At 43.7% G+C, this 27,752-nt stretch overlaps 1 protein-coding gene across 1 annotated transcript; it reads left to right on the top strand.

The window, feature by feature from the left end:
- The first annotated feature begins 456 nt into the window (after window positions 1–456).
- Sec3 (exocyst complex component Sec3) lies at window positions 457–26,399 on the top strand. The gene is made up of 7 exons (XM_065426556.2): window positions 457–949; window positions 2,808–2,991; window positions 7,462–7,659; window positions 10,143–10,322; window positions 13,281–14,234; window positions 19,889–20,104; window positions 23,523–26,399. The coding sequence occupies exons 1-7, from the start codon at window positions 654–656 to the stop codon at window positions 24,030–24,032; spliced, it is 2,538 nt and encodes an 845-aa protein (XP_065282628.1). The 5' UTR covers window positions 457–653; the 3' UTR covers window positions 24,033–26,399.
- Window positions 26,400–27,752: the final 1,353 nt, after the last annotated feature.

Genomic DNA, 27,752 nt, shown 5'->3' on the forward strand with positions numbered 1-27,752 from the left:
ATCTCTCCTATCTCTTTTATTTATTTCTTCATTAAAACATCTATGTACATATTGTGCCGTTGCATATAGCAGTAACGACTCCGGCTCCATGAATATTTCTTGATTCTTTTCCCCCAAGACTTTAAACGTCTCTTATTTACTTATCCTTACCACTTAGTTTACCAGTTATTGCTTCCATTCGCTTTGAATCCCAGGGTTTCTAGAAGGTGGACGTTGCCTAGGGATATTGCAGGGTGAATATGCGCATTAACTGGCATTCTATTACGAGTCGTCTCTGGATTTTGCTGCATCGGACACTTGCCTCATCCTGTTGAAACAACAATATTTGTTCTCCACGCATCGAACTAAATTTCAAGTTTCCCGCTGGAAAAGAAAAGCGAAACTTGAAATGCAGACGTCGTAATTGCACGCATAATATTCTCAGGTCCCACACAGCATAGACGTCACAATTGGTATCGCATAATTTTCACGTCCTAAGGGCCCGTCGGTGAGTCGGGCAAGTCTCGCCCACCGAATGCGGTCAGAGTTTCGGAAAACGCCCGCCTTCTCGACTCTGTTGATTCTGTCAACGAAGCGAAAATACTTTCGGGGTCCGTGATCGCACTTCGGCGAACGAAAACGACGGCGGACAAGACCGGCTCGGCGCGGCGGCAATGGCAGCGATGGCGGCGACCCGACACTCGCTGCAGTGCGAGCTGTTCCGACCGAACGACGAGCGTCTTGTCGACGTCGTCAACGTCGTCGAGGCGACGAAACGCAAGAAGATGAGCCTTCTGTGCGCCGTGGTGAGCACGGACAAGCCCGTGCGCGTCAGTTTATGCCAAGTGAAGAGCACCGACAAGGATCTTTACAAGAAGAAACACAGCTGGTCTTTGCGCGACCTACGCCTCGTGGACGGCCGGAAAGCGGACAGCGCCGAGTTCGATTTGCACTTCGATAAAGTTTACAGGTTGGTGTAGAGCATGCCCTGTCGCCTCGTCAACTGGCACGTCGTTGACTTGACTTCGAATGATATGGCGCTTGAGTGAAGTTGTTGCAGGTAGTACGTTACTTTCGTTTAGCCAGACGTATCCCAAAAGCGCATGTCGCGCTTTCGTACTACTTGCTATTCGGTTCACGGTAAGCTGTCAGACAGCAATCGATAGCGTATGCTTATATAAACTAGGTGACGCTGTTGCATTTTATTGTGTTACAAAACAGTGTAGCATAACTAGACACAACAGATAAAAAAAAATGTCTAGATCGTAGGATGTTTCCAAAAAGGTTATACGGTATATACTTTTTAAATCTGGAGCGGCAGCGCTCGCTACTGCTTACCAGCAGAGGGGAAGCCAGTGTTTGGCCCGACTTCACCCCTTGCCCTGCAGTCGGCTCACAACTTAAGTGCCTTTGTTTTGCGAATGTAAATGTAGGGTAATTGGGAAAATAACAGCTCTAGCTAAAATATACTTAGCTTGATATTAAGTATTGATATCAAGAACTGTAAAAAATGTGCCATGGCATTCAGGTTTCTCCTCCTAAAACCAGTGAAACAAAGATATTCACTTAATTGGTACCGTACTGCGAAATTAGCAACTTGAAACGCGAAAGAGGTGGAAAGAAGGTGTTCCCTGATGTCTCTTTGGGCCCTGAGTAAGATGGCAGTGGCCTGGCTTCACTTTCAGGACATCATCTCTACTCCAGAACATTCCTTAAATCTCCGTGGATGTTTCAGATAGGGTCCGACACAATCCAAAACTGTCCATTTCCATAATTAATCTTTAAGAAACAATGCAGCTGAAGCAGTTTGATAAATGCTGCCGCTGCTCTCAAGGTTTCTGTGCTGCTAGAGGACCCCGATGTTCGCTACGAAGTAGTGTTTCTTATCTTGTCGGATGATAAAAATTTGAGGTTCAGCTCGACTGAGCGTGTCAGCTCACTGCGACATTGTTCTCGAGACAGTGCCGAGTAATTCGGTCACTGCACTGTAAACCTGCACTCAAATTTTCTTCTTATCTTGCTAGAGTAAACTAGCATTCCAGCTGGCTACGATGTGCGACTGCATCAGAGCATGTATAACATTTTAAAACTGTACGAAGAGCAGAAGCAATGAAATGAATTTGTGCATGGTGACTCTTTTCATCAGCATGAATTTCACACTGTGTATTAGTTGAGCATCTAGACAAAATGGTTGTCATAATGCAACATCAGTGGAGCCAGTTGCTACTGTGATGCACAGCTTAAATGTTGCGTCCTGGGAAAGTGAAGTTTTGTCCTGCTCTGTACTGCCGCGACAAGCTATGCCACTTTCTCTCAGTTATGATCGCCTTGGTGGCAGCACTGCCATCTCGCATGCTGGCCCCCGAGACTCAAGGCACACCATCTGGTAATACAAACACAGATAATTGCACTGTCTGTGCATTCGTCTGCGGCACTTAAGTGCCACAGAGTGAAAGATCTTGACTTAAACAACCAGAGCATCTACTACTACCCGGCAGTACACTTCGCGGCACTTAAGTGCGGCCCCCGAAACTCAAGGCCTTTGTCTGTGGCACTCAAGTGCCACAGAGTGAAAGATCTCGACTTAAACAACCAGAGCATCTACTACTACCCGGCAGTACACTTCGCTTATAGCTGATCAAGGTTTCTGAAATACATAATGTGGCTGAAAGTGACTGATGCGAGGACGAGCCTCGTGCTGTGTGGTAAACTGCGACATTGGTTTGACAAATTGACTGGTTGGTGCGATGCAGCATTGCCCACTTGAACTGTTGCTGGTCGGGTTTGAAGGGCTTAGTAACATCCCATCCACTTTTTCTTTTTTTCAGGTGGCAAGCCAGGAATATACAGGAGCGCAATGATTTTTTGCGCTGCCTATACCGCTTGTGCGTCCACTATGCGCCGCAGCAGCAACGTCCCCGTTTTGAGAATGTGCCCAAGACGCTGCTGGAAGACGATGGCCGGGCTCTGCTTTTGGAGAAGGTGGTCGCGGACGAGGTCGATGACTATCAGGTAAGTGCATTCGCAGGAACAAGCGCCTGACCCTTCCTAAAACTGATATTACTAGAAGGAAGTATTAAGTGGGGCTGTAGTGATAAATTAAATTAGTGCTGCAATACATCCATCGTTGGGACGTATTTTCTGGGCAACAAAATAACACGAAAGTTGCGACTTGATTTGTGCCACCACAATGAAGGATGGAAGCTTGGGCCAGTTGGTCGAGCAAGTGAACACAGAAATGATTATGAATTGCAAAACAGTGCGAAAGACAAGGATGAGAGGAAGATGTACGATGAATGCAGGCATTGTGTGTGTGTTGCATACAATGCCACATCTTTCGCATTCCTTTACTATTCATAATGTCTAATCGACTGTCCCAAGCTTCTATTCTGGAGAAATGAAATGCTAAGCAACACAGACATAAAGAAGTCTTGAAGAAACAGCTGTGATTCATTGCAGAGACATTGGATTCCGAATTTCGGCTCATGTACCGTGGTTGTAAGAAGCCGTGGCAGGTGGGTCGAGCTCATCGCAGAGGCAAGAAATATCATTCAGTTTGGGAGGCAGTGTTTTAACTGTGGCATCAATGTCATTGTCACCCAAAGAGATGTGATTTCTCGATGGCAGCACATAGTTGCATGTTTATATGCACTCTTTACAATGCTTATGTGGTGCAAAGGAATTTCACATGAACAAGCAGCACAGCCTTTAAGGCATAACTGTAGTGTAGTGTAGTTTAAGGCATAACTGTAGTTACATTCATGTTTTAGTGTGTTGTCCAATGTTCTGTGGTCACACTACTAGGATACAAAATGCCGATAACTCGTAATGCTTTGAAGGTGTATCAGCACTGTCAGAAAACAACTACTGGTGGATTTGAATTCTGCTTGGCTTGAAATGGGCTGAAAATGTTCAAGACAATCTGACAGGAAGTAGCAATAACATGTACAATATATTATCAAGAAATTAGCTTAACAGTCCTGAAAGTGTGGGCAACGCCTCCTATAATGTACTATGCCTGGAACGTGAGCCGGAAACGCGCTGCTCTTCCCTCGCCTGTACTCTCCTCCTTGTGGTACGGTGGCGAGCGCCTCTTGCGGCCAGCCCTTGTAAAAACACGCTGGTGGCGCGGCTACCGGGAGCGACGTCGGCAGCCAAGCAGCTGGTGCGTCGTGAGCTTTCGGCGGCGGCGGCAGTGGTTGCCATGGGGACCGGTACGGTGGCGCGCGCCGTCTTGCGGCACATGGTCGCAACACTCGGCAGAGAGCTCCCTATGGAAAAGAGAGCGACGTTCCAGGCATATAGTTATAGGAGGCGTTGGTGTGGGGCAGGTAAGGGTTGCCTTCTAAATAAAACATGAATTTCTTAGTAAAATTTACTGCTGGGCTAATTGGTATATGATAACTGGCGTGAAATAGATGCCAACAACCACGGAAGGAAGACAAGAAAGAAAAGAGATAACGGAAGCATATGTGATGTGCCACCATTAGAGCACGCAGAACTACGAAAAACTCAGTGGAACAAGTTGCTGGAATTACTGCACTGGACCAGAACAAAATTTTCTTCAATTATGAAGCTTCGTTTCTGAGAAACCCATGTGGGTTTTCTTTGTAGCCTCACACTACCTATGGATGGATGTTTTTCCTTTAATGAACCTTCCTCCACTTTGCGGAATTCTGCACAATTGATTTACCATATTCTTTGTCCTTGTGCTTTGAGTTGTCGATTAATTCGCCTTTGTACTTCGATCTGCTGGCCTCGTGGTTAACTCGGATGGTAGAGCAACCGCCCCAAAAACGCGTTGGTCCTTGGTTTGAAGCCCAGACCAGGATTAATTTTTATTCAACTACAAAGCTTTGTTTCTGGGAAACCCACGTGGGTTTCTTTTGTAGCTTCCTGCTACATATGGGTGGATGTTAATTTTTCCTTTCATGAGCCTTCCTCCACCTTGCGGAATTCTGCAGAACTGAATTGCCATACTAGATTAAAAGTAAAAGAGACGTGTGTCAGTGACACATCTGTGGTTCTAAACGGCAGCAAATGCAAATGTTTTTTTCAATGTCTACTAGATTAGAGAGTTTCTGGGAATTCCCTTATCTTGTGTAACTTGATGAGCGTTTCAAGCGGTGTGGTTTGCGTAGAACTGCTATATGCCATGCTGATTTTCTGTAAATACAGTTAGTTGCGAGTGACACCCTTTTCTGTCTTGTCGTCTTTCTGTGGTTTTTGAGCATCTATTTCACACATTACAATGAAATTCTTGCGACTAAGCTTGTGGTTGTTGGTTGCTGCTATTGTGGCCACTTATCAGTGTTTAATGTTTTCAGCATAGGGCTACATAAATACTATTGTAATGACAGATTGAAAAATTTTAAAAAAGGTTCCATGATGTTCTCAGTATAAATGCTGCAGCCTTTTGCATTGTGAACAATAAGCTTTTGATTGTACCATTAGTATAATAAAGATCAGTCATTAGTCCCTCTAAAACCCCGTTTACTTAGATTTAGGTGTACGTTAAAGATACCCGGGTGGTCGAAATTTCCGGAGTCCTCCACTACGTCGTGCCTCATAATCAGAAAGTGGTTTTGTCATGTAGAACCCCATAATTTAATTTTAATTAAGTCCCTCTAAAATTTACCTTTAGCATTCCTTTAGCTTTAATTATAATGTTATAAGTGATCTCTGTTGTCCCCTTAAGACCATGTATGAAAACGAAAGTGTGGTTTGTTCTGCTGTTCGTCCAGATTTTTGGAATTTGGATGTGAGGGGATAGATAGATGTTGAAGTCACAAACTAAACTTCCACAGAAGTTTTCAGCAGTTTCTGCTATGAGGCAGAGCCCAAGGAGCAGTATTCCATCTGCAGTTACCCTTCCAAACATGAAAACCACAACTCCAGCCAGGACATGGTCTCAGCATACTATTATTTTTTTACCTTGGCTACCAAATAGCCAGATGGAGAGGCTATGTAGGGCATTGTGCTGTGAACATAAGCTGCAAAAGTTTTCAAAATAGCAGCAGCCTTTTTTGTATTCTTTCATTCAACACTTGTAACGAAACTGAAGCCACCTGCCCTTTAAGATTGCTTCTATCGCGAATTATTCTGTTGCCTTTTTTTTTCATTATAATTGATTATACCACATAACTGCCTTTTCTTGCTGTTATATTTAGTTGGTTTTATTTGATTTTTTTAATAACTGGCTTGGATATGTTTTCTTCTTCTATTTTGCATTTTTATAAGGTTTGTATGTGTAATTTTGCTCTAATTTATCTACCTATTCTATAACTTGCTGCAATTTTGCCTTTACTCTTCAGGATCTATAACCCACTCCCCTCTACAATGCTATTGTGTTTGAAAGTATACTGAATAAATAAATGAGTGCAGAGCAAGATTTCAGGGCATGCAGAAGAACTTAGTGATCATATTGAGTTCTTATCATAGCATCAGTGTGACATAGCCTTTATTAACTTTAAGACCCCTCACTGGGGGTGCTACATAAGGGGTGTGGTTTACAAATGTTCCAATGCCTAATTAATTAGCTGTGAAAACAGTGTGTCTTGTAGCCGAGCCATATCTTAAGCACTTATAACTCCACTGTTTCATCAACCATTGCCACAAGCGCGTTGAGGTATTGCAAAGAACATTACTCACAAACTGTAGACATTATGGTTATCTCAACACAATGTTGCACTTTCTTATATACCTGTAAGATGCGCCACTTTAATGTTATAATGTCAACCACACGAAACCAGCAGACAATGAGGCCAAGTAAAACAGAGGGGAAGTTAACTGTTGTTTTTATGTTAAACGTAGGACTATTCAGGAAAATGAGGATGACAGTGGACAGAAAGACAACTTGCTGCGGCGAGAGCTTTGCCCACATTACCTGCATTGCATGTGGGGTGCTCTTCAAATTTGAGATACGATGCTGCCTGTCCCCGTCTGTTTTCTTATGTATTTAAATATGTGTGCAAGATCCAGCCCTGGGAATTTTAGGCAGTGCCACTCAGAGCCATGTTGGCAGATCTGGAACATCTTTTCAACCACAGGCATCACATACCATGTAAACCTAATAGCAGGCAAGTGATTCTGGTTGATAAACCCTCATTTGCTGCCTAAGGCTTCTGGAGTAGAAACCCTTGCTATTCAGTGAACGAAAAGAGTAAGGGGAACTTGGGGACTCCTTTTTTTTTGTAGCAAGAACCACATTTAGCCAACGGACATTAAGTCCAGGAAAGCATACGGAAAATTTACTGTTCACTTTAGTTTAAATGTGTAAGCAAAATTTTAACCTGTCTACAGTTATGCTCTGTCAGTGTTTGTCATGCACTAAAAACGCATTAACTTTTTTTGCCAGCATTGTGCCTGCCGGCTTGTTCACATGGACAAGCTTTGTTTGGATTGAAAGATTGAATTAAATGCCTTCCTGTTTGGTTTAGTGAGAGATGATTGAAAGGTTTTGGATGCCCCCACAATCATCAGGCGCTGACGGCACGCGAGGAGGCTGACCTGGAGTGCCTGATGGCCAAGTACGAGTTTGCCATTCACAATGCTGAGGAGTTCACCGAGCAGCTTGCTCGTGAACTGGCTGCGCTGGACGCTTCCAACGTGCATACCATCATGGAGTCTGAACGGCGGGTACAGAAGCTCATGGAGATGACACAGGTGGCGCTAGACGAGGTGGGTTACCACTACTGCCAACTTGGGGCTGTGTGCTCAAAGGAGTCACAATTGCACCATGTGGCCTAGAGGGACATTAAAGAGAAAAGCAAAATCAATTACAGCTGCATTTGTAAGTTACCTAATATCTTTAAAAAAATGAAGTGCCAAATAAATTACTTATATACAAAATGTTACCAGCCGTGGTAACTTAGTGGCTATGGCAATGCATTCTTGAGCACGATGCCATGGGTTTCAACCTGGCCACAGTGGCCACATTTTGAGGGGGGCAAAAATGCAATGATGCTCTTGTACTGAAACTCAGGTGCACATTAACCCCTTCTTTGCTATGCTGTTATCCCCGTTGTGACCAATAATGGCCAAAATATTTTTTAGAAACACCAGTTACGTGTTGCACCTCCTCTGAAAAAAATAAATTTGATTCTGCTTGCCCTGTCTTGTGGATTATGTGCTGCCATGTACCCAAATCCCGACTAAGCACTGAGACAAAGATAGGCTTGTCCATGGTATTGCTAAAAAATGCGAAGTACCACTGACGAGGTAAGCTCGTCTTTGGCAATTTCTTACCAGAAACCTATGGATGAACCCAGCTCGTCCAAGACAAAGAAGGGGTTAAAGAACCGCGTGTGGCCAAAAGTAATTCATAGCCTCCCAGTATGCCATGCCTCATAATCGTATTGTGAACTTGGCACGTAGAGCCCCAAAATGTAATTTCTAATAATTACAAAATGTTTCTCAACTTACGTCGCTATACCACGTCCAGCCTCTACTGGCACATTGAAAACTAGTTTATTCCACAATGTACCAATTATTGGTTTCAAACATTAGACAGTTATAGTATAGTGTATGCTATATTTGCGTACACTATATGCTGTAGTACAGCGTATGCTAAGCAGTGCAGATTTGTTACAGTTTTAGTTGGCTTGTGAGATCTTCCAATCTTGGAGGCCTTATGTTGTGGTCGCGTCTATCTCACGACTTTACCAATATGTGGCACTGTCATCTTGAAGGTTTCTTTCGTTAGGCTTTGACTTGTTCGAAACAAGAAGTGATCTCGAATACTTCACAAGGTTATCCATAAAACTCTGTCCTCGAAGCGGCCTGAGACTAACGAAAGCTGTTTACAGTCATTTGCTACGAACGAAGTGCATTTTACAAAAGCAACAACGAATTCATTTCGAAGCGGGCAGCTGGGACCGCCGCCATGTTTCCTGCAAACTACGCAAACCATGCAAAGATGCTAACGCTAAATCTGAGAAATAGCGTGCGTATGCTATGGGTGGTTTAGCGTTCTGTGCATGCGCAGTAATGACCCGCTATATTATAGCATATGCAGTGGTATAATGTACGCTAAACTAAATGTGTCTATTGGCTTACTGTCCTTCAACCACATTTACTTAGTATAATCTAACGCATATAGTTTTATGAATCAAAGAATGCTTTATTGATGATGTTCTTTCGATGGATCTGTTTTGTTTGACAGTTTTTTTTAATTTGTAATTTGCTGTGAATATGTTGTGTAATCTCACATTTTGTATTATGTGTATGTTGCCATGTTGTTAACCTGGTTTCTAGGGGGTTAGTCAAGCTGTAATTACACAGCTATTTTCCCACCTTCCCCACCACGTGCGGTATGTATGTAAGTTTACTTTTCGTGGTGAAATACGAGTCACTCTTACCGTGACAAGCGGCTTAGCAAGCCAGGAAAGGCACAAATATGAAATGCAGGTGCCGCTGCTGCCTTGCAATTCTCTGCAAGAGGTTCCTGTCACATTGTGTGTTGATGTTATTTGTTCAATAAACTACACTTGCCTGGTTAAGTATTTATTGGCAAAGATGAACTAACTTCATTGTAATAAAAACGAGGCTGGGACTGCTCTTACCAAGTTTTAAGAAATTTCACTGAGGTGCAATGGCCCAAGATACGAAAAGACGCTTTGATGCCCACTATGTCATGTTGTTGTGGTTTTGCTTTGAAAGTAAAAAAGTGGGACTTCGATCATTGTGTTTTCTACTATACCGTAGTCAATCTGTTACAGCAAAATTAGTGATCATGGGGTTTTGAAACAATAATTCATAATTCTAAACTTATTTGATGTTTCTCTGTAGTATCCGTTTAAACAGAACTCTATCTAGGCAGTAGAGTTAGGTACTTTTAGGGGCCCTTTAAAAGAATTAGACAGATGTGCAATTTAGCTGAGTTAGCTGCATTTTTCAGATGCTGAATTGACTTCAGATGCACGAAGTGAACAATAGCTTGGTCAATGTGCACATAGCTTGTATGCTGGTGCGGAGCTTAGATGGCGAAACATACGGCTGTCGCATTCTTGGTGTCTTGGGCAGACAATGCTGAGAACGTGCTGCTTAGACTCCAGAGCACCATAGAGTGCAGCCCTGGTGCTTAAGGACATTCACCACGTCTGTAGCAGTAACTACATTAGACTTGCGTTGTGCGCTTTTCACGCTCATGTCTTCCTTGACAGGTGTGCCGCCTTGAACGCCGTCTGGATGCATACGAGCATCTGCTGCGCACTGTCCGCGACAGCGTGCTGCGAATGGAGGAGAAGGATGCCCTGCTGCACGTGCAGAACGAGAACAACGTCCGCCTCCTGCATGAGCTGGAGACTCTCGTTAATCAGCTCGACCTGCCGCACGCGCACCAGGTCAGAGCAGCAGCGGCCTCTCGTGATTGATGGTTTACTAAGGGTGTTTGAATAGTGAACTTTTCAAATGGAATTGAATACATATATTTGAGAAAAGTGAGATCAGGATATTGAGTTGAATATTGAGTATTTTTTTTCTGAACAAAGCTAAAAAGAAAATTGTGCAGGAACCATTGACTGTAATGTAAAGAAATAGCCCAAACAAACGAATGAACAAGCGAACTAATGACCTAACATCATTCCTTCTGAGGTTCACCACCAGCTGACTACGACAATGGCTGAAAAAGCCAAATAAAGCTATATTCGCTTCTAAAAGTTGCATGAGGTCCGGTTGGCGATGAAAGAGGGGTTATTTAATAGATTATTCATCGAACCTTGTTGTAGTGAAGTCACAGCTGACGTAAGGGTACCTTACTTATACCTGATAATTTGTTATGACTGTGTTTTTTTATATTGAAGTTTGGTTGCATTTGATATGTGCATGTAATACTTTGAATGTGATAGCTTTTAAGGCCCCATGTTGCAGAAAATCCAGTGTTCACGGCCAGCACCGACCCGAGCGGCTCGTGAGGGAAAAATCATTCCAACCCATGCATAAAGAGCCATGCAGGCCCTCCACATGGCACATAGGCATTACTGAAATAATTGAATTTTTCAATGTAAAATGCGCCTGAAAAATCGTAACGTACAACTTGCACACAACCTACAGAAATTATAGCATTGGATTGTAATTTGAAAACCTAATTCTGTTACGCGGAAACTCAAGCGCAAACCCCTTTTCCAGCGTTTCTACCATTCATAAAGTGGCATGCCCCACTCGGTTCCTTGCAAAACCATCCATATGGTGCTCGCCTCCGCGCAGCGGCGTGCAGTGGCAGAGGAGAAGAAGAAAGAAAGAACCTTAAAGCTTGCCTTCATGCATAGTGTTCGCCACCAGCCTTTACAGGTGAACATTATGGTCACATAAGCTGCAGTTGTCAGGAGGCGTGAGAAGCAGCTAGGGATCGTTGAATTCTTTTGCATTCCACTCTTAAAGTCGAAGTTTAAGCATCCTCCAACTTTTACAACTGGGTGTGGGCTGAACTGAGGAGCTTGAAACTTGAAATGACTGCTTTAAGTTGTCTGTTGTGCCATGACAATGACTATAAGCGAAGGAGGGAGCAGCATGTTACCACATGTATGCGAGTGTTGCATTCATCGAAGAAAAGTATGATACTGTGGCACCACACAATCTTTTAGAAGGATGCAGATGTGATTAGACTGGGAAAATAATAAATTGCTTTGCCTGAATGGAGATAAAGAAAATTGTATGTGGGCTACCTTAGAGCGAGGAATTGTTATCAGTTTACTGGAAATTATTAAGCAGAAGTTATTTGCCTTGTAACTTGCTCAGAAACTCCTGCCATTGTGAAACAGCCAGACCGTTCCTGCAGCAGAATGATTCGGAACAGTCCCCACTTGCGTCGGTCTCTCTGCTTGAGCCTCCAACAAGTATTGTTATCCCTTATATTAGAACAAAAATGAATATTCAGCAGTTTCGAAATTGTGTGCTGACCTCACAATTTGGTCTTGTGGTGTCTCATTACAGTGAAACCTCGTTTAAACCGTAGTTGGCCGAAGCTCGGAAGAAGTACGTACTAAACGGTGGTACTGTTTAACCGAAATAGCATGAGATCGCCCATTTACTTGTCGAAAACTGAACTCAGAGAAAGTGCGATGAAAGGAGAAAAAACATGCAGTATTTATTCACTTCGTGCAACAAAAGTGCTATTTTCGTTTGATGCCACGGCGGCCTAGCACGACGACAGTGACCTCAAAGTTACTGAAGCTGCGTGCCAGCTTTTCAGCCAGCCCCCTCTTCTCGGCAAACACTCGCATAGCAGATTCCTTATTGGAGTTACATATTCTCCGTGCACACGTGCAATAGTGCTGAAGAAGTCCCGGGGCGCCTTTTTCATTGCCGGGTGCCGGAGTTTGGAATACTTTTCGTTTGGAATCGAGTTACGTTAACGCATCCTGCAGGCTGCTGTTCTTGTCGCGACGATTGGATTCATGAGGCTGACATAACGCACAGCTTCTGCCACTGTCGGGCTTGAATCGCCCGTGCTGTTGCTTTCCGTGTCATCCTCATCATTGTCGCTAGTCGACACTTCGGCAGCAACAGAGGCAATGATGGTGAAAAGTTGAACCTCGTAGCCGACATGTCTTCGCGGTCGCAGCAGCGCTGCCGAGCAACTTCTTCGCATTCCAAATGCCACATACCGTAGTCAACAGCAGGATCCCTGTCATGGGCCAACGCCGACTTCTTCGTGTCACGTTCGATAGCACGGACGATGTCTAATCTTTCTTCTATGGTGAGAACCCGGAGTGTTTTTTATCCGAGCTTTGGTATGACGCGATTCCTTGCTTGCACGATGCCATAACACTCTCTGGCACGGCGTCGAAATGATGTTGATGTTGATGTGGCTTCACGCGCAAACACACAGGACGTTTGGAGGCCGTTGTTCCGATCTCTGAGGCTTGTTCTGCTGGGCTGCCAGATGGAGACGACGCACCTTCGTGTTTGCGCAACGAAATGTGGAAACGCTACGTTTTCACCGATGCGTACGCAATAAGCTGGTATGGTTTATGCGGATACAAAACACATTATGTTCAATGACCGCTGAGTCGGGGATTTGACTTTGCTACATTTAAAACAAAACTACTGTTTAAGCGGGTACGGTTTAACGAGGTTTTACTGTATACAATGAACTGCGTAAATGAGTAAATTTCTTCAAATGGGTCATTGGTATCATTTGTGACTATTCTGATACTGAGAAAGTAACAAATTTTTTTACTTTGCAGCGCTGCATGACAACTCCTGTTAAGTCTGAGAGCATTCATGCTGCCAATCTTGCCACATTATTTCTAATGTCATTCCTACTGTCATTCCTAATGTCATTCCTGGCATCATTGCAGGTAGCCCTTCTTAATGGAGACTTGTCCAGCCAGGATGGCATTCGTGCCTGCACTGCAGCTGCCCGGGCTCTCGAGGAGGCCTGCAGCGCACAGACCCGCCCAGGCCTGTCCAAGATGGCTGCCGTCCAGGAGCAGACGAAGCTCCTGGAGAAGCTGCGGGACAAGTTCAGCACCACGCTGTCACACCACCTCAACAAGCTGTTCCTGAGATTAGCCTCGGAGACAAGCCAGTGCGGTGAGGTGACACTTGTCAAGCACACGGGCTGCCACAATGAACTGCGACCCTACAGCGAGCTGATGCTGTGGCTCTCGCGGGCGCCTGACCCAACGCGATTTGCACAGCTCCAGAAGAACTACATCAACACGATGAGCAAGCTCTATGAGCGTGAGCTCCACATCTTCTTTGAGCAGGCCAAGGACAGGCTCACCTCAAAGCCCATGACAGGCACGCTGGACCGACGGTTATCAAGCATCCAACAGGCAGAGACAACGGAACCGATGGAGAATCGCTTCGATGCCGTTCTGGAGCGTCTGCTCAGCATGCTGGAGCCTGTTTGCCTGGCCGAGCAGCAGTTTTGTGCGGCCTTCTTTGGGCTTGGCTCGGCTCGGCTTCCTGGCTCCGTGAGCAGCCAGCCAGCTGCGGCGGGCATTGGGTACTCAACACCTGTACGTGCTGCCTCAGACGAAGCCCTGGCTTCGGTTCACCGCAAGGAGCGCCAGATCAACGAGGAGCTCCGCCGCATGATGTCGGCCCTCTTCCCAACGCTGGAGGCCAAGCTGCAGAACTTTCTTGAGACGTATGACAAGTTGGATGGGGTGTACTCAATGCACCTGCTGGTGCGGCTCAACCAGCATGTCATGTCGGCGCAGGACACCGGTTCTTTCCTCAGCATGGCCTTTGGCACCGTGGTTGTGCAAGCCAAGCGTAACTTCGACAGATACATGGCTGACAAGGTGGGTACCCTGAGCATGTGTGGTGGTTTGCTGACCTGGAAAGAAGCGTACTAAAGAGCAGACACTGAAGCAGTCATAGCTTATAGCATACTTTTGCAGATTGACAGACAACAAACAAGGGAGATGCATTCTTCTTTTCATAATTCCATATTAGCATACTAAATGGCCAAAAATATTGAGTTCAATCAAGCTGCTGCAGCATTGAACTATTATCACTATAGTCTTGTGGATTGCACCTCCAAGGCAGCATGTGCATTTCTAAAGAAAAAACGGTTTGTTTGTAGAAAAAAATAAATGCCGGGCATTTGGAGTTTTGCACCCTAAGGGCAGTATCGCAGCTATCAGTAATTCATGGATTTCACAATATCTTCATGGAGTGAATGATGCAAGAATGCGGTGACAGACGGTAGGTATTGTATATTACAAAGTGATGCATTTGCATAGAAAATGGTGGGTTGCAGTTTCACGCTTGTTTGGTTTTGCATGCTGGTTAGTGCCATACACAGAAAGGGTTATAAGTAAAGGGGAACGTGGATTATACGACTTTCTCGGGGACCACACGGGCATGTGCAGTCCAACAAAAATTATGCCTATAATACACGGTTTTGTGCTCATGAGGTGCGAGGTGCTTCGATTTAAATGAGTCCTGAACCACTTTTCATCGAAATTGAGAAATGCATTTGACGGCAAAATGCACTCAATTTAGAAATACATTGCTGCAAAAATTACTTCAATGTTTTCAGCAGAAGCAGTGTTATTGGCAATTAAAGATTGTCTTTGATCCCCTACAGGATATTCCCAGTCTTTCTTCAATTTTTGCATTGCAAAGGCTACGCTGGAGTGGGGCAGTGCCCACAACGCTTCTATTTTTAGTTTAGATGTTCACATAGATGCCTCTACTTTCGATTTTGGTGCCTACGACACACCAAGCGCAGAGGCTATCCCTCAGCTCATGGTTGAGTTCACGGTGTGTCATCCCTTTGCTCTGCTACACTGTGCTAGATAGCTATGCATGGCTGTTCTCACACTGAGTGACATGAATAGCGTTTCCTTTTACGCTTATCTCAACGACAATCACACAATTTTCGAGGGTTGAACAGAGTTAATCTTCATGCTTGCTCATGCAAGTACATCGGCAGTGCACACAGCGGCTATGTGATGAATGTTGCACTTCGTATGCGCAAAAAAAGGATTCCCAATGTAACAAACTTCAAGCATGATGGCGACACTCTTCAACGCTATGCAAGTAGGGAAGCAGATGACTCGTTCATCAGGTTTTGGCGCTCACATCTTTGGTCACGTCACCCACAGATGCCAATATGAGCCAGCTGTTTCCCTCAGTGAGCGGGCCCATCACGGTACTCCGTGGCGGTCATGGTATGCTGCAGGCGTATCTACATACAACTGTAGTGGTTAACTATGTGCACGACAGGGCTGGAGTGCACGCTCACACTCGTGCTCCAGTCTGGCTGTGTTACTTGGTGCAGACGAGCTGTGTCCTGCACAAGATTGTCTGATGGACAGTATCCACGTTTAACTTGCACATTTTGCACAATTGCCCAATATGAAGCGAAATCTGCGAAGGTGTCTAGGCAGGAGTGGCCAGGAGTGAGCGTGCGCTGGAAAGTGTACCCTGACCTTAAGTTTCACAAAGTTTGAGGCCAGTTGCATATTCTAAAATAATAGAAATTAGCGAGACCTGATGGCTATGACAGTGATAAGCAGTGTGGCCAAGGTTTCCTTCCTACGTGGGCGGGCGTGGTCCAGTGTTAGCGGATGATAGTTGTACTAACGGAAGAACATAATTCTTATTTAAGATTCAAATGCAAATTTTGGCTTACTTCAGCCTGTTTATAAACTGCGTCAATGAATACAATCAATATAAGATTTTTCGGACTCCGTAGGACCCATAAAATCGTCCAAAAATTTGTGTAGTCCGAACAAATGAATGCAAGCCTTTAGCTTTCCTGAAGGATTCAAATTGCCACAGGCACTTCCGGAAAGGTTCTAAAGGCCTGCCAGTACATTTATTAGGCACATTGGTGCTCATACCATGATAGGAGATGGCAGATGCACGTATGTTTAATTAAGGAATACATACTGTGTCCCGTGACAATTGCCCTTCCCACTCATGGCACGCATCAGTCTCACCATAATACTTTGCATATGCTTCACTGCGTAACGCTGCTGTTTTCAGGCGAAGCTGGCCTTTGGAACCCTGTTTATGCAGTGCATTGTGCTTTCCGCGCTTCGAAGCCATTGGTGAAAATTACAAAGGTGGAGTCAGTGCCATTGCTAACAGCAGCGAATTGTTTCAGTGAAAAAAGTCAGTTCTGCCCGAAAGGCGAAGCCTCAATTGCGATAGCAAATTAGTAGACAGCTAACTATACGAAGTAAGGATAGTAATTTTATTGGCTGTATAAACTTGGAAACATTAGCTTACAAACTAGATTAACAAGCATGGTGTTAGCATACACAGGCAAACATGAACGCATCACACTTGATTACCGTGGACATTCGCTGTCAAAATGCTGGTGTGAGGAAGTGCGTAGCAGCAGTGAGCTAAGTGACCGTTGTGCTGTTTATCGCTTCAAGGCAAACTGAGCGGCAAGAACACAGCATGCGAAAAGGTATGAGTTGTGTGCAGGTCGCTTTCAAAATAGGGCGCGTGCAGCTGCACAAAGGATGCAGTTGCTGGTGTAGTATAATATTGCCACCCCTCCCTCCTGCCTCCCCACTTTTCTTTGGCTGAGATGTTCACAGCAGTGTACGATATCTGTGGACTGTCTCTTCACCAAACCCGAAAGGTTGTTCAAGACTTTTTTAAGCTAAAGGCTAATAATCTGCAGGACTCGGAAACCAAAGCTGCCAAAAAAGTAAATGTGAAAAGAATACTGCATAGAAGGTGTCAATCACGCTTTGTTGGAAAAAGTTTTTGGCATACCGTTTACCACGATTCGCATCCTCCAACTTGCCAAAATGTTTTTTTTTTCATTTACAGAATTAAAAAAGATTTGTTGATATTTTATAGGCTTCGTTTGAGCCACGCAACAAAAGCTCTTTCAAGTGCAGCAATATCCACAAGAAAGTCAACTGCAGCCTTGTTGCTTGCACAGACAAATATTTGAATCTCGTCGATTCTATGCAGCACATCTGTGAATGTAGGCACACGCACAGCAGAATTTATGGCATCCTCCTTGTCTGAGCTGGCAGCCAGCAGCGTCGGTATGAGACTATGACCAGCCCATAACCTGAAACCCCACGGCAGACGCGTGAGAAGTCTTGTGTGCTTGTGCATAAACAAAGCTCCGAACTGCATGTGTGAGCACGCATATCCAATACAATCTGCACATCTTCTGGCGGCTAATCATTTTGATGGTTGCGCATGCTTTCATGCTTTCCATATACACATTAGGTCTGTATTTACAGGTGATCTCTTTCGGAGATAGTTTCACTTTCGCTAGACTTGGCAATGAAGGCATTGAAGTATGTGGTCAACAGTGCTCTTGGCACTGTACGAAGATAGTGAGCTTGGCACAGCACCAAAAACGCTGTTGGTCATGTACGTGAATGCGTCCGGCAATGGGAGTGAAGTCACCACTCAGTTTGCCTTGAAGTGATAGACAGCATGAAGTTCACTTCACTCGCTGCTGCTGCCGCGCTGCTGAGAGAAAAACGTGAAGAACGAGAAAGACTAATGAGACAGCAACGGGGAGCGACATGAAGAGGTAGAAAGAAAGTGGACAGTGAGGGTGAGTGAATGTGAGGGAAGAAAAAGGAGGCTAGAAGAGAGTCTGAAAACCAGTCCGAGCTTTCCAGAAGCGAAAGAACACTTTTCCTGACGGAGGGACGGTGCCATGAGGAGAGCTGGCAGCTCTTCTCACGCGTCCACCTCCGAGGCTGCAGTTTCTCCTATATCGTCGTATTAGATGGGATGTGCATAAACATACGTCAATGTGATGTTGCAGATTGTCAAGGTGCTTTGTCATATTTGGGCCATTTTTGGCACTGGTGAAGTGCTCGATACTTTCAAGGCTGGGTTTTGAGCTGACTTAGGTATGAAATAGTTGCACATGTCACTGTGGCAGCTTGGAATTTCACATTTCAACCTTGAATCTAGACCTCTGCAGCAAGACATGCATAAAAATAAAAACAAGCTGGCACCTAAGAGAATCTTTAGCTCACCTGTGTTGTCTTCATTGTTTTTTGTCCTTGTTCAGGAAGTAGCGCTGTTATGCCTTGGAATTTCTCCTAGCATCCTCGTTCAGGGCTTCACAATATCACTCTGGAAAACACACACTTTGAAAAAATTGAAGGCTATACATTTGTGCATTCTGCTAGTTGCAGTAGACATGACGAAAGGAGATGTGAATTAAGTGCTATACTGTTAAGTGCTAGCATCATAACCTGTTCAACAGTGTAGGCCACTGCTTAGCATGCGGATTTGATTTGTTCATTTTGTCGCACCCACTGCTGAAAAAAAACATTCTTGGGTAGCTGCCGTGGGTCAGTTGCTTCACCTATAACAGCAAACATCAGTGGGAGGACACCACAAAACAAAGGTGAAAGCAGCTATGGATGTAGCTTTGCTGTCGAGTGAGCTGTTTCGTTTTGCCATGCCATACATCAACAAGCTAGCGTATAGTGCGTTGTGACAAGTCGTTAGATGTCGCTTGACGTTTTGAATATCCTGTATTGGATAGTCTATAGGATAGTTTGTAGGTGTGGCAATGCAAATTCAGATGCCTAGCCTCAGCGAAATCATAACAGCACAAATCTATCATGAAAGCTTTCCTTGGGTTGTTTTCACTGAATGAATGTGGGAAAAAATGGCCTTGGGCTTTTGCTATGTCTCTAGTCTAGTGCAAGAAATAAAATTCGATCAAACGAGTCTCCATTTGTGGCTGTGGTGGCTTGAGGAAAGGCTGAAGAAATAACTAAACAGAGTGGAAAAGGAACAGTAAGAGAACAATCTGCAAACTTGTCCTGCCTTGTTGATTGATAGGGACATACTACATGCATAAATAATGTTTTAAAGAGCTTCAAAAACATAGCTCCATCAGAAAGTTCAATTGTAGTTCATACATTTCACCACTGTGGAGCAGTGAACTTGACCTGAAAAGTGAGCTGATATATCCCATTGTTCAACAAAACATTAATATGTAGATGTAGTTTGCAGAATTGTGATATTGTTATTCATTACTTAATTACAGAGCTGAAAACTTGGTACATCAGTTTCTTCAATTTTGTAGTTTTTAAGCATCTTTGTTAATAAAGTGATGGTCTAAATAAAGATATCTACTTGCTGCAATCATTATATATGAACTTTTTCGTTTAAGAGCAACAAAAATTCATGAAATTCATTGGTATGGAAGCCGAGAAAAACAATTTCTTCATTCCCATAGTATTTAGATAGGAGATGCTGAGGTAGAGCTACCTTTTAAAGCAGGGTTTGTTAAGTAGATCTTAATGAAACATGCACGGGTGCTATTTGGCTTCTTTGTGACAAATCTAGCAGGTTAACAGAACTTTGACTGTAAATAAGTCGCAGTTTTGCAATAGTTAACCAGCCGAATGATGGTATGATGAGAAGATGATGGTTCCAGCAGCACTCGACGAATGTAGCCTTGTTGCATCGTTTCCTTGTCATCCAGGTGCGGGCAGTAGAAGAGGCCAAAGCACCAAAGCGCTCCAAGTGCGGCCTGCTGCCTTTCCTCAACCACTTTGAAGAATTTGCCAAGCAAGCAGAGGCCATCTTTCGCCAATCCGAGCGTCGTGCCGACCTCGACAAGTGGTACACACGCCTGGTTCGTGCCATGTTTGACGCCATCGGCCGCATCGCCCTTGAGCACCAAAGAACACCCCCTGAGGTGAGGATGCTTACCATCAGAGTCCATCAATCAAACTGTCTCCAAAAGTCTGCCTTAAATTTCATGTGTGCTTGGGTACTTCCCTGCAAGTTGTTGACTGTGATCGATAAGATAAAAATGATCTCCCATCATCCGCTAAACAGTGTTTGAAATGGTCAGTGTCTCCAAGAAAGGTGTTTTGCATATAGTAGTGCATGCCAAGGTCTTATTTTGTTGTTGGGCTGAAAAAGTGGTGCTTTAAAGCATACTTTTATTCTCTATAGGTGAGGTAACTCTTAGCAGGACGTCACATTGCTTGCCAGTTGAAGAGTTCTTGTTTAGAACCATAAGCAGGTCTAGGAAATATCGCATTGTGAAATACTATTCCAGAGCAGTCTTCTGGAAAGCTGACAAATAAAGGAAGCAATGGAGACCAGGGCACTGTTCTGGCTCAGTCACTTTTGAGGGGTTTCACTTTCGGTTGACGCTGACTGGTTAAACGAGTGAACAGAATGCCAGTTACACCAGTGACGTCAGAGTTCATGTTACGCAAAAGTGAAAGTATCCCTGAAAATGATTGTCCCAGAATATGGCCCTTGGTGCTTGTACGTGTTCAGAAGTACAAGATAGGGCAGCAAGACGAGGGCTAGCAGGGAAACAGTACAAGTACTGTGTTGTCTCCGTAATGGGTTCGTCCTGCTGCGCTACCTTGCACTTCAGGAGTCTCACGAACTTCAGGAGTCTCATGAACTAGCTCAGCTTTGTGCACTGCAGTTTGGATGTAGGTAAATTCATACCGTGACATAGTTATAGCACAAACAAGTCAAACGGAAAAAAGGGTGGGACAGGACGGAGCGCTGGCGAGGCAATTTTGTCATTTTGAATGTAAAGTGGCTTTAGAAAGTTGACAGCATAAGAGCAAGCACTGTAAAAAGACAGCAAAAACCTGATAAGTTGTTTCATTGCAATTACATTTTGTATCGCTACTTGTACTTTATTACGATATGCTAAGGCACAAATCGAAGGGAAATATGACACAGTCAGGAAAGAGCACTCTTGTTGTATTCCACTTTGGTTTGCATCTTATCACATTGTAATCATATATTGGTAGGGTTGCCACCTGAATGGTTTGCCACCTGATTGGCTTGCCACCTAACTGGCTTGCCACCTGCACAACCATTTTTTTTCTTGTAGTACTGTCTTCCGTTCTGGCTTCTAAGCTGGGACACCTTTGATGTTTTCCGAGTTTTCCTAAATCAGCATATTATAAGCTGCATTGCAGCTTTATTAAAATCACACAGTCTGAAGGCAACGAAAGATGATGGCATCAGAACATGGGCACTGTACTTTGTTCCCTTTGCTATTATTTTGTTTCAACCATGTTAAATCTACCAATTCACCATCTTGATCCTGCATTGCAAGCACTTTGTCAGGGTCGACAACTGAATTGTTGCATGTGGATTCATATCTAAATCATTAAGCTTTTTAGGTTTTCCCTAATTTTTCAAAGCATCATGTACAGTTAAACTTTGATATAATGAACTTCAATATGATGAAATTCTCTATATAACAAAGTATTTAACTTTTCATAATCTCTTGTCCATACAACACCATGTACTTAGAACCTCAATATAACAAAGTGTGTTTGTATGCCATTTCAATATAATGAAATTTCACTGCCGCCACAAAGGAATGCTGAGACAATAAATGGAAACTTCCCCGGACGCAGATGGCCAAATGATTGAATTGAAAGCGGCTGCTTGCAAACGAATCTCTCAAATCGTGTGCTGCTTAGCAATAGGGACCGCCGAAGTGGAGCCGCATCATGCTCTGTACATAGTCCAAGTACAATAAGATCCTATCATGCCTTGCGCTCTGTGTGCCTTAGATGCAAGTGAAATTGTGCGAGGGTGAGAAAAGTACGATGGTGGCTTCACAAGTGCTGCCTTCCATCGCGAGCAAACGGAAAGAGGGGGAGGAGAGCGAGAGGGTGGAGTAGGGGTCAAGCTGGTGCCCGTCTCAGCCATGGCTGCTCATTGCTGTAAGCGTGGCTGAGCACATAAGCAACCGTGCACCCTGCTTTAGAAGTAATCTGCCGCGTGTGCAAAGAGTGGGCGGGCCGAGATGGCATGGCATCATGTAAGCTGCTTCTGGCGCATTTAGTATTGGAGGATGTGTAATCTTGAGTTTTTAGTTGCTCGTTGGGGCGAGAGGCAGAAAAAGCATTTGCTTCCCACTACTGGCACTTTTCATCATAGCATCGTCCCACTGCGGGCGACACTAGCAGCTGTGGGGACAGAGTGCATGCGAAAGCATGGCTGGCTTTTCTTAATTCGTACTGCCGATGTGAAGATGTCGTTGACGCAGCATGAAACCGTATAATTCGTCGCCTACTCCCAAATTGATTAAAATGAATTGTTTTCTCACTCAAAGTTGCTTTTCTCAATTGACCGATAGTTCTGCAGGCCTTTCAGTGTAAGAAAAATCGATCGGTGACTGTGCTTATTTGCATAAAAAGTCAAATTTCAATACAACAAAATTTTGATATAACGGAGCAAATTGCCAATCTTACTGACTTCATTACATCGAGGTTTAACTGTATTTTGTTTTCATATAGACTTTATGTTTTGTTGGGTTGTTTCTAGGCTGCTAATATACCTTACAATTAATTTGAAACAGTAGCATGAAGAGTTTAAAGTTGTGCTGAAATCTTGTGTAAAGCTTTCAGAAACTTTTTAATCATGCAAAGCTGCTTGTACTTAAGGTATTGCCACTTCATTTTGGTTTTTCTTGCTCAGACTTTATGGAACTGATTTTATTTCTCCTCAGTAGGTGTCATTTCTTTGTGTCTGAAACCAAAAAGTTCACTTGAAACCTGCTGCAATGACTCTGTGACTCTGATTTTCTGCAACTGAGCATGAGTTTGCAGGTTCAATTCAGAGCTATTGCTGCAGCTAGATTTGGATGGGGGCTGAATGCAAAAATGCTTCTGCACCACACGCTTTGTGCTCATAGCAAGAAATCCCAATTACTCAAAGTTAATGTGGAGACCTCTGCTACAGCGTCTTTCATAGCCCTCGCATTGCCTTGGGACGTTAACCTCGTCACTAAATCAAATCTCCACTGTCCCCACTAAACTGTGCTGCACCACCTTGCACCTTAGGTGTGTGGAGAAGGCCACCCACGGGAGTGTCGCATTCGATCTAGGGCTGGCTTTATTCTATACTCAGGTAATCTGTGGTAGAGGCCTCCTCAGCAAAAAAAAAAAGAACTACATAGTTTTAATGCGATTGCAAATATATACTGAAGTGAATTATTAGGCTGCAAGCTACCTAAATTAAATGATTTGAATTTGCATAAAGGAGTCACTCAAAGCGCTTTTTAAGTGCATCTTGAAGCAGTTGCCCAAAGAGCGATATGTTACATACGATCTCTGCAGGTCGTTCGACTAGAGAACTTCCACCAACTGTACACGTTGCTCTACCAACTCAAGATTAGCTGCCTCGAGGCTGAGCGTCGCGAGGCGAAGCAGCGCTACAGTGAGGCGCTGCAGGCTTACGTGACGCACTACTTCGGTCGGCCACTGGAGAAACTGAACCTATTCTTTGAGGGCGTCCAGAGCAAAGTGGCGCAGGGCGTCAAGGAGGAGGAGGTGGGATACCAGCTGGCATTCAGCAAGCAGGAGCTGCGCAAAGTGATCAAAGAGTACCCGGGAAAAGAGGTGAAGCGTGGACTGGAGGCCCTGTACCGCAAGGTCGAGAAGCACCTCTCGGACGAGAGCAGCAGCCTGCTACAAGTGGTGTGGCACTCGATGCAGGACGAATTCATCCGCCAGTACAAGTCACTCGAGGCGTTGGTGCAGCGCTGCTACCCGGGGTCCATGATTACCCTCGAGTTCACGATAGACGACATACTCGCTTTCTTTTCGGACATTGCTCGTTCCCACTAATGGCCTTTTCAATGTGACACAATATTGTGCACTTTAAATGGACTTCCACCGGGGAGACATGTTCATTAAGAACACTTCTGTGGAGGAAGCATGAAAGAGTGCATGTATGGCCATTAAGCTAATTGTTATTGCCCCATACCAAAGGTGTCAGTTGAAAGCTGAAATTGAATTGTACGTATTGTTTGCATCTAATTGTGATATTGAATGATGTTTCACTGGAACTGCAAGATAGGTTGAACTGCGTTACTGCGACATTAAGAAATGAGTTTTTGATGCTTTGAATAAACAAAAACTAAGCCTTATTTATTTATTTTACAGGGTGAGATATGGCCATGTAAAGTTAAGTTCACTGTGTTACCTGCAATGGGGGGGGGGGGGCTTTTTTTAGTGAGATTGAGTTGTTTTGATGCTCGAAGAGCCAGGTTGCACAGGACGAAGTATTTCTAGAGCCTTACATGACGCACTGTCGTGGCGATGTCTGGAGTGGTATTCGAAGTCGATAACATTCTGGGACCTGATAACATTTGTGAGAGTTCATGTGGCTTGGCACTGTTCACATTCGCAGCTGCTAGCTGCAGCGTGCTTGTCGCAGTGTGAGAAACGCTATTACCTGAAGGCACTGATGTATCTGGTGCTAAGTCGTGTGAAATGTCGTGAAAGTGATCATAACCTTGAAGCAGATCGATTGAGGATATGGCTTAGTGAAAATATTTGAAGACACTTTGTGAATACCCAAGTATTGGGGCACAAGGACATTGCCACGAACTTTGCATGTTACCAGTTCATTAGCATGCAAATCAACTGGAAGCAGTTCACACATAGTTGTCCAGTCTTAAACACAGTGTGGCTGTTCTGTTCTTGCTTAACTGTCCAGAGGCAAGGCTATCATTTGGGAAAGATTTAGACAAGAAACATTACATATAATAACTCTGTCATTTTGAAATTTGTGTGGCCATATGAAATGTGAAGCTGGAATGCATTAAAAGCTCGAGTGCAAAGTGGGTCATGGTTACGCAGGCTAGATCTCTAGCACTTCCCAGATAACAGCGAGCCTGCATGCTTTGAGGCATAATGTCACGTGGAGATTTCAAGATCCCATGCATCTCAACAGGCGATGTAGACAATGCCTCATATGGTCATATTTTTTCCAAGTCACAGCTTAACAGTTTACCTGTGCTACTCAAGCCACGGCATATTTAGCGATGAGATTTGAGGCCTACAGGATGCCAACAGCCCACATACCTCAGCAGAGGACAATGCCTCGTGCAAACGCGTTTCTTCTAAGGCCCGGTTTGCACTGGCAGCATGCCCCTGTGCAGATGATGTCAGTCAGAGACGAAAGTTATTCAGCTACCTTTGGTTTTGAAGCTACCAGCTCACATTCATATACTAAAAGCTCCATGAGGTAATGCATAAGTACATAAAGGAGGTGAAAAGAAAGGGAGGGGATAGAAACCTTTGCGATTTTAGCAGCTTTGCATCATTGATAGCATTTGTGCAACTTTGACCCTGTTGCTGGTTTACAACTGTAGTGTGACATAGCGCAGCAAGAGGCAAGTGCTCAGATGCAGATTCTTTTATCTAATGAAGGACCCCATGTAACTTGAGGGTATGTAAAGGGTGAGAGTTATCAGCGTGCAAACAGAAACCGAGCAGGATTGACAACAAATGTGGCAAAGACAGCCATTTGCTGCAGCCTTCAGCAATCTAAGTATCCCAAGTTTATGAGCACCTATAGGATGAAAACGGCAATCTATGGCTAGTTTGCGAAGCCTTTTTTGTGGAATGAGAGGATGTATCAGCACAAGTTGTTTGAGTTGCTAGTAGTTGAACTTGCGGCTGAGAACTGTTCATGACCTTTTAATTGAAAGTGGACAATAACCTGACCTAATTTTTTGGGCATACCCTGACATTCACCAACTTTGAGAAATGTAGTGAAAGTGATGGGTTACATCAACCATCTACAAACAGTTAGCTGAAGAGGGAATCGATTGTTGCCTGCTGTTGCTTCATTTGTTGTGGGGGCTGGTTGAATGAACACAACGGGCAAGTTGTCCTCGTTTCTCCAAGATGTGCAAGCAGTTTTCATTGCTGATTTTCTGCTGCACTCTGTAGCATCCACTGTGCTGTGTGAAATAGGTCAGGTGGAGTATGGTTTATTTTCACTGGTGGCCTTTGCATGTTGTGGGCTTCTGTGCTCAAGTCCCACCTTTAGAGTAACCTTTGGAAATATCTTGTAACAACCACAAAAACTGGAATTGAAGTGCTTCTTTGGAAGGTGTGAGAGTGTGTGCTTTCTAGAACTTAAGCTGAATGCTGTGTCATTGTACAATATTTGTCACGTGAAATTCAAGATTCTGATTTGTACCTTTCTCTTGCGTGTAATTGTGGTATATCACAGTAGGCCAGTGTCTTAAGAGGATGCTTTAGCTTGGGCCCAACTCCGACGCGGCCTATTCAATAACATGTAAAAGGGAAAAACGTTTTTCTGAGATAACCTCTGGACCAATTTTAGTTAAATTTGTTGCATTTGAGAGAGAAAGAGAAATTATAGTGACTGTTGGAAGTGGAATATCGATTGAGGGCCTGAATTTTGTTAGAAAGATTTTCAAAAATTTGAAAGTTCAAAAAAAAGATAGAAGCGCAAAGTTTACAAATTAATAGCTCTGCATCAAAAACAGATATCATGGTTCTACTAGATCACTGAAAATGGACAAATTTGATACTTCATTTTATATCTTACGTCAATTTGTTACATTGTACGCAAGGTTTCTGCAAAAAGCTTTGTTTCCATATTACCAAGTTTTTTTAGATTCATGTGCAACATATTAATTTTGCCATTTTAGATACACTATTAGATGCAATTCACATAATTGTGATATCATCTTTCATTGCAGAGCTGTAAACTTGATAGTTTCATTTTCTGAAAATGTTTGATTTTTACCATAAATTAATAAAAAATTGACAGCTTAAATCGAAAATTAAAAACCAACAGTAACTAGATTTTAAATTTTTCTTTTAAATGCAACAAACTTCACCAAATTTGGTGCAGTGGTTGCTGAAAAAATGAATTCTCCTTTTACATGTATTTAGACAGGTGCACCCGAGCTAAAGCTTCCTCTTAAGAAGGATTGCATGACTCTGCAGTCAGTAAAAGTAAATCATGGGGTGAAAATGGATTATGGGCACTGCTTACACCTGACACACCTTGCCCCTACTACTAAAGGTTTATAGCCAATGCAGTTGCATATTGCTTGCTATTAATGATGTTTCATTTTGATGGTATTGCATTGCTGCTTTAGAAATGCGCCTAATGCTTGGCCAACAGCATTGTCAAGAGGCACGTGATTGATCACAAGCAGCGAATAATCATCTGGGTGCTGGCCCCCATGGTACTGACCAATTCAAGCCTAAAGGAAAGCATTACTTTAGGTTTTAAATATCGAAATGCACAGGGACAAAGAAGTGATTGTGCTTAGCACCCAGTGAGCTGATTTTGAATAATTTTGTTGCGCTTAAAGCAAAAATTCAGATATACCCATGGCTCCGACCATATTCTTGACTTGGGCCAATGTTTTTATGAAGGTTGCTAAAAATTGGGAAGAACATGAGTTAATTTTATGACTGCATAAATTGACAAAGGTAGATATCAGAGTTATGCAAACTGCATCTATTGAGGCGTCAGACTTAGACATAAATTACATGTTACCTGTCATTGTT

This window comes from Dermacentor albipictus, chromosome 10 (genome assembly GCF_038994185.2).
Source record: "Dermacentor albipictus isolate Rhodes 1998 colony chromosome 10, USDA_Dalb.pri_finalv2, whole genome shotgun sequence".
NCBI classification, from domain to species: Eukaryota; Metazoa; Arthropoda; class Arachnida; order Ixodida; family Ixodidae; genus Dermacentor; species Dermacentor albipictus.

Excerpts from the sequence above, each read along its gene's own strand:
- Sec3 (XM_065426556.2), top strand. The coding sequence starts at position 654 with ATGGCAGCGATGGCGGCGACCCGACACTCGCTGCAGTGCGAGCTGTTC. Across the intron at positions 2,992-7,461 it reads ACGAGGTCGATGACTATCAG|GCGCTGACGGCACGCGAGGA; the intron begins GTAAGTGCATTC and ends CACAATCATCAG. Across the intron at positions 10,323-13,280 it reads ACCTGCCGCACGCGCACCAG|GTAGCCCTTCTTAATGGAGA; the intron begins GTCAGAGCAGCA and ends GCATCATTGCAG.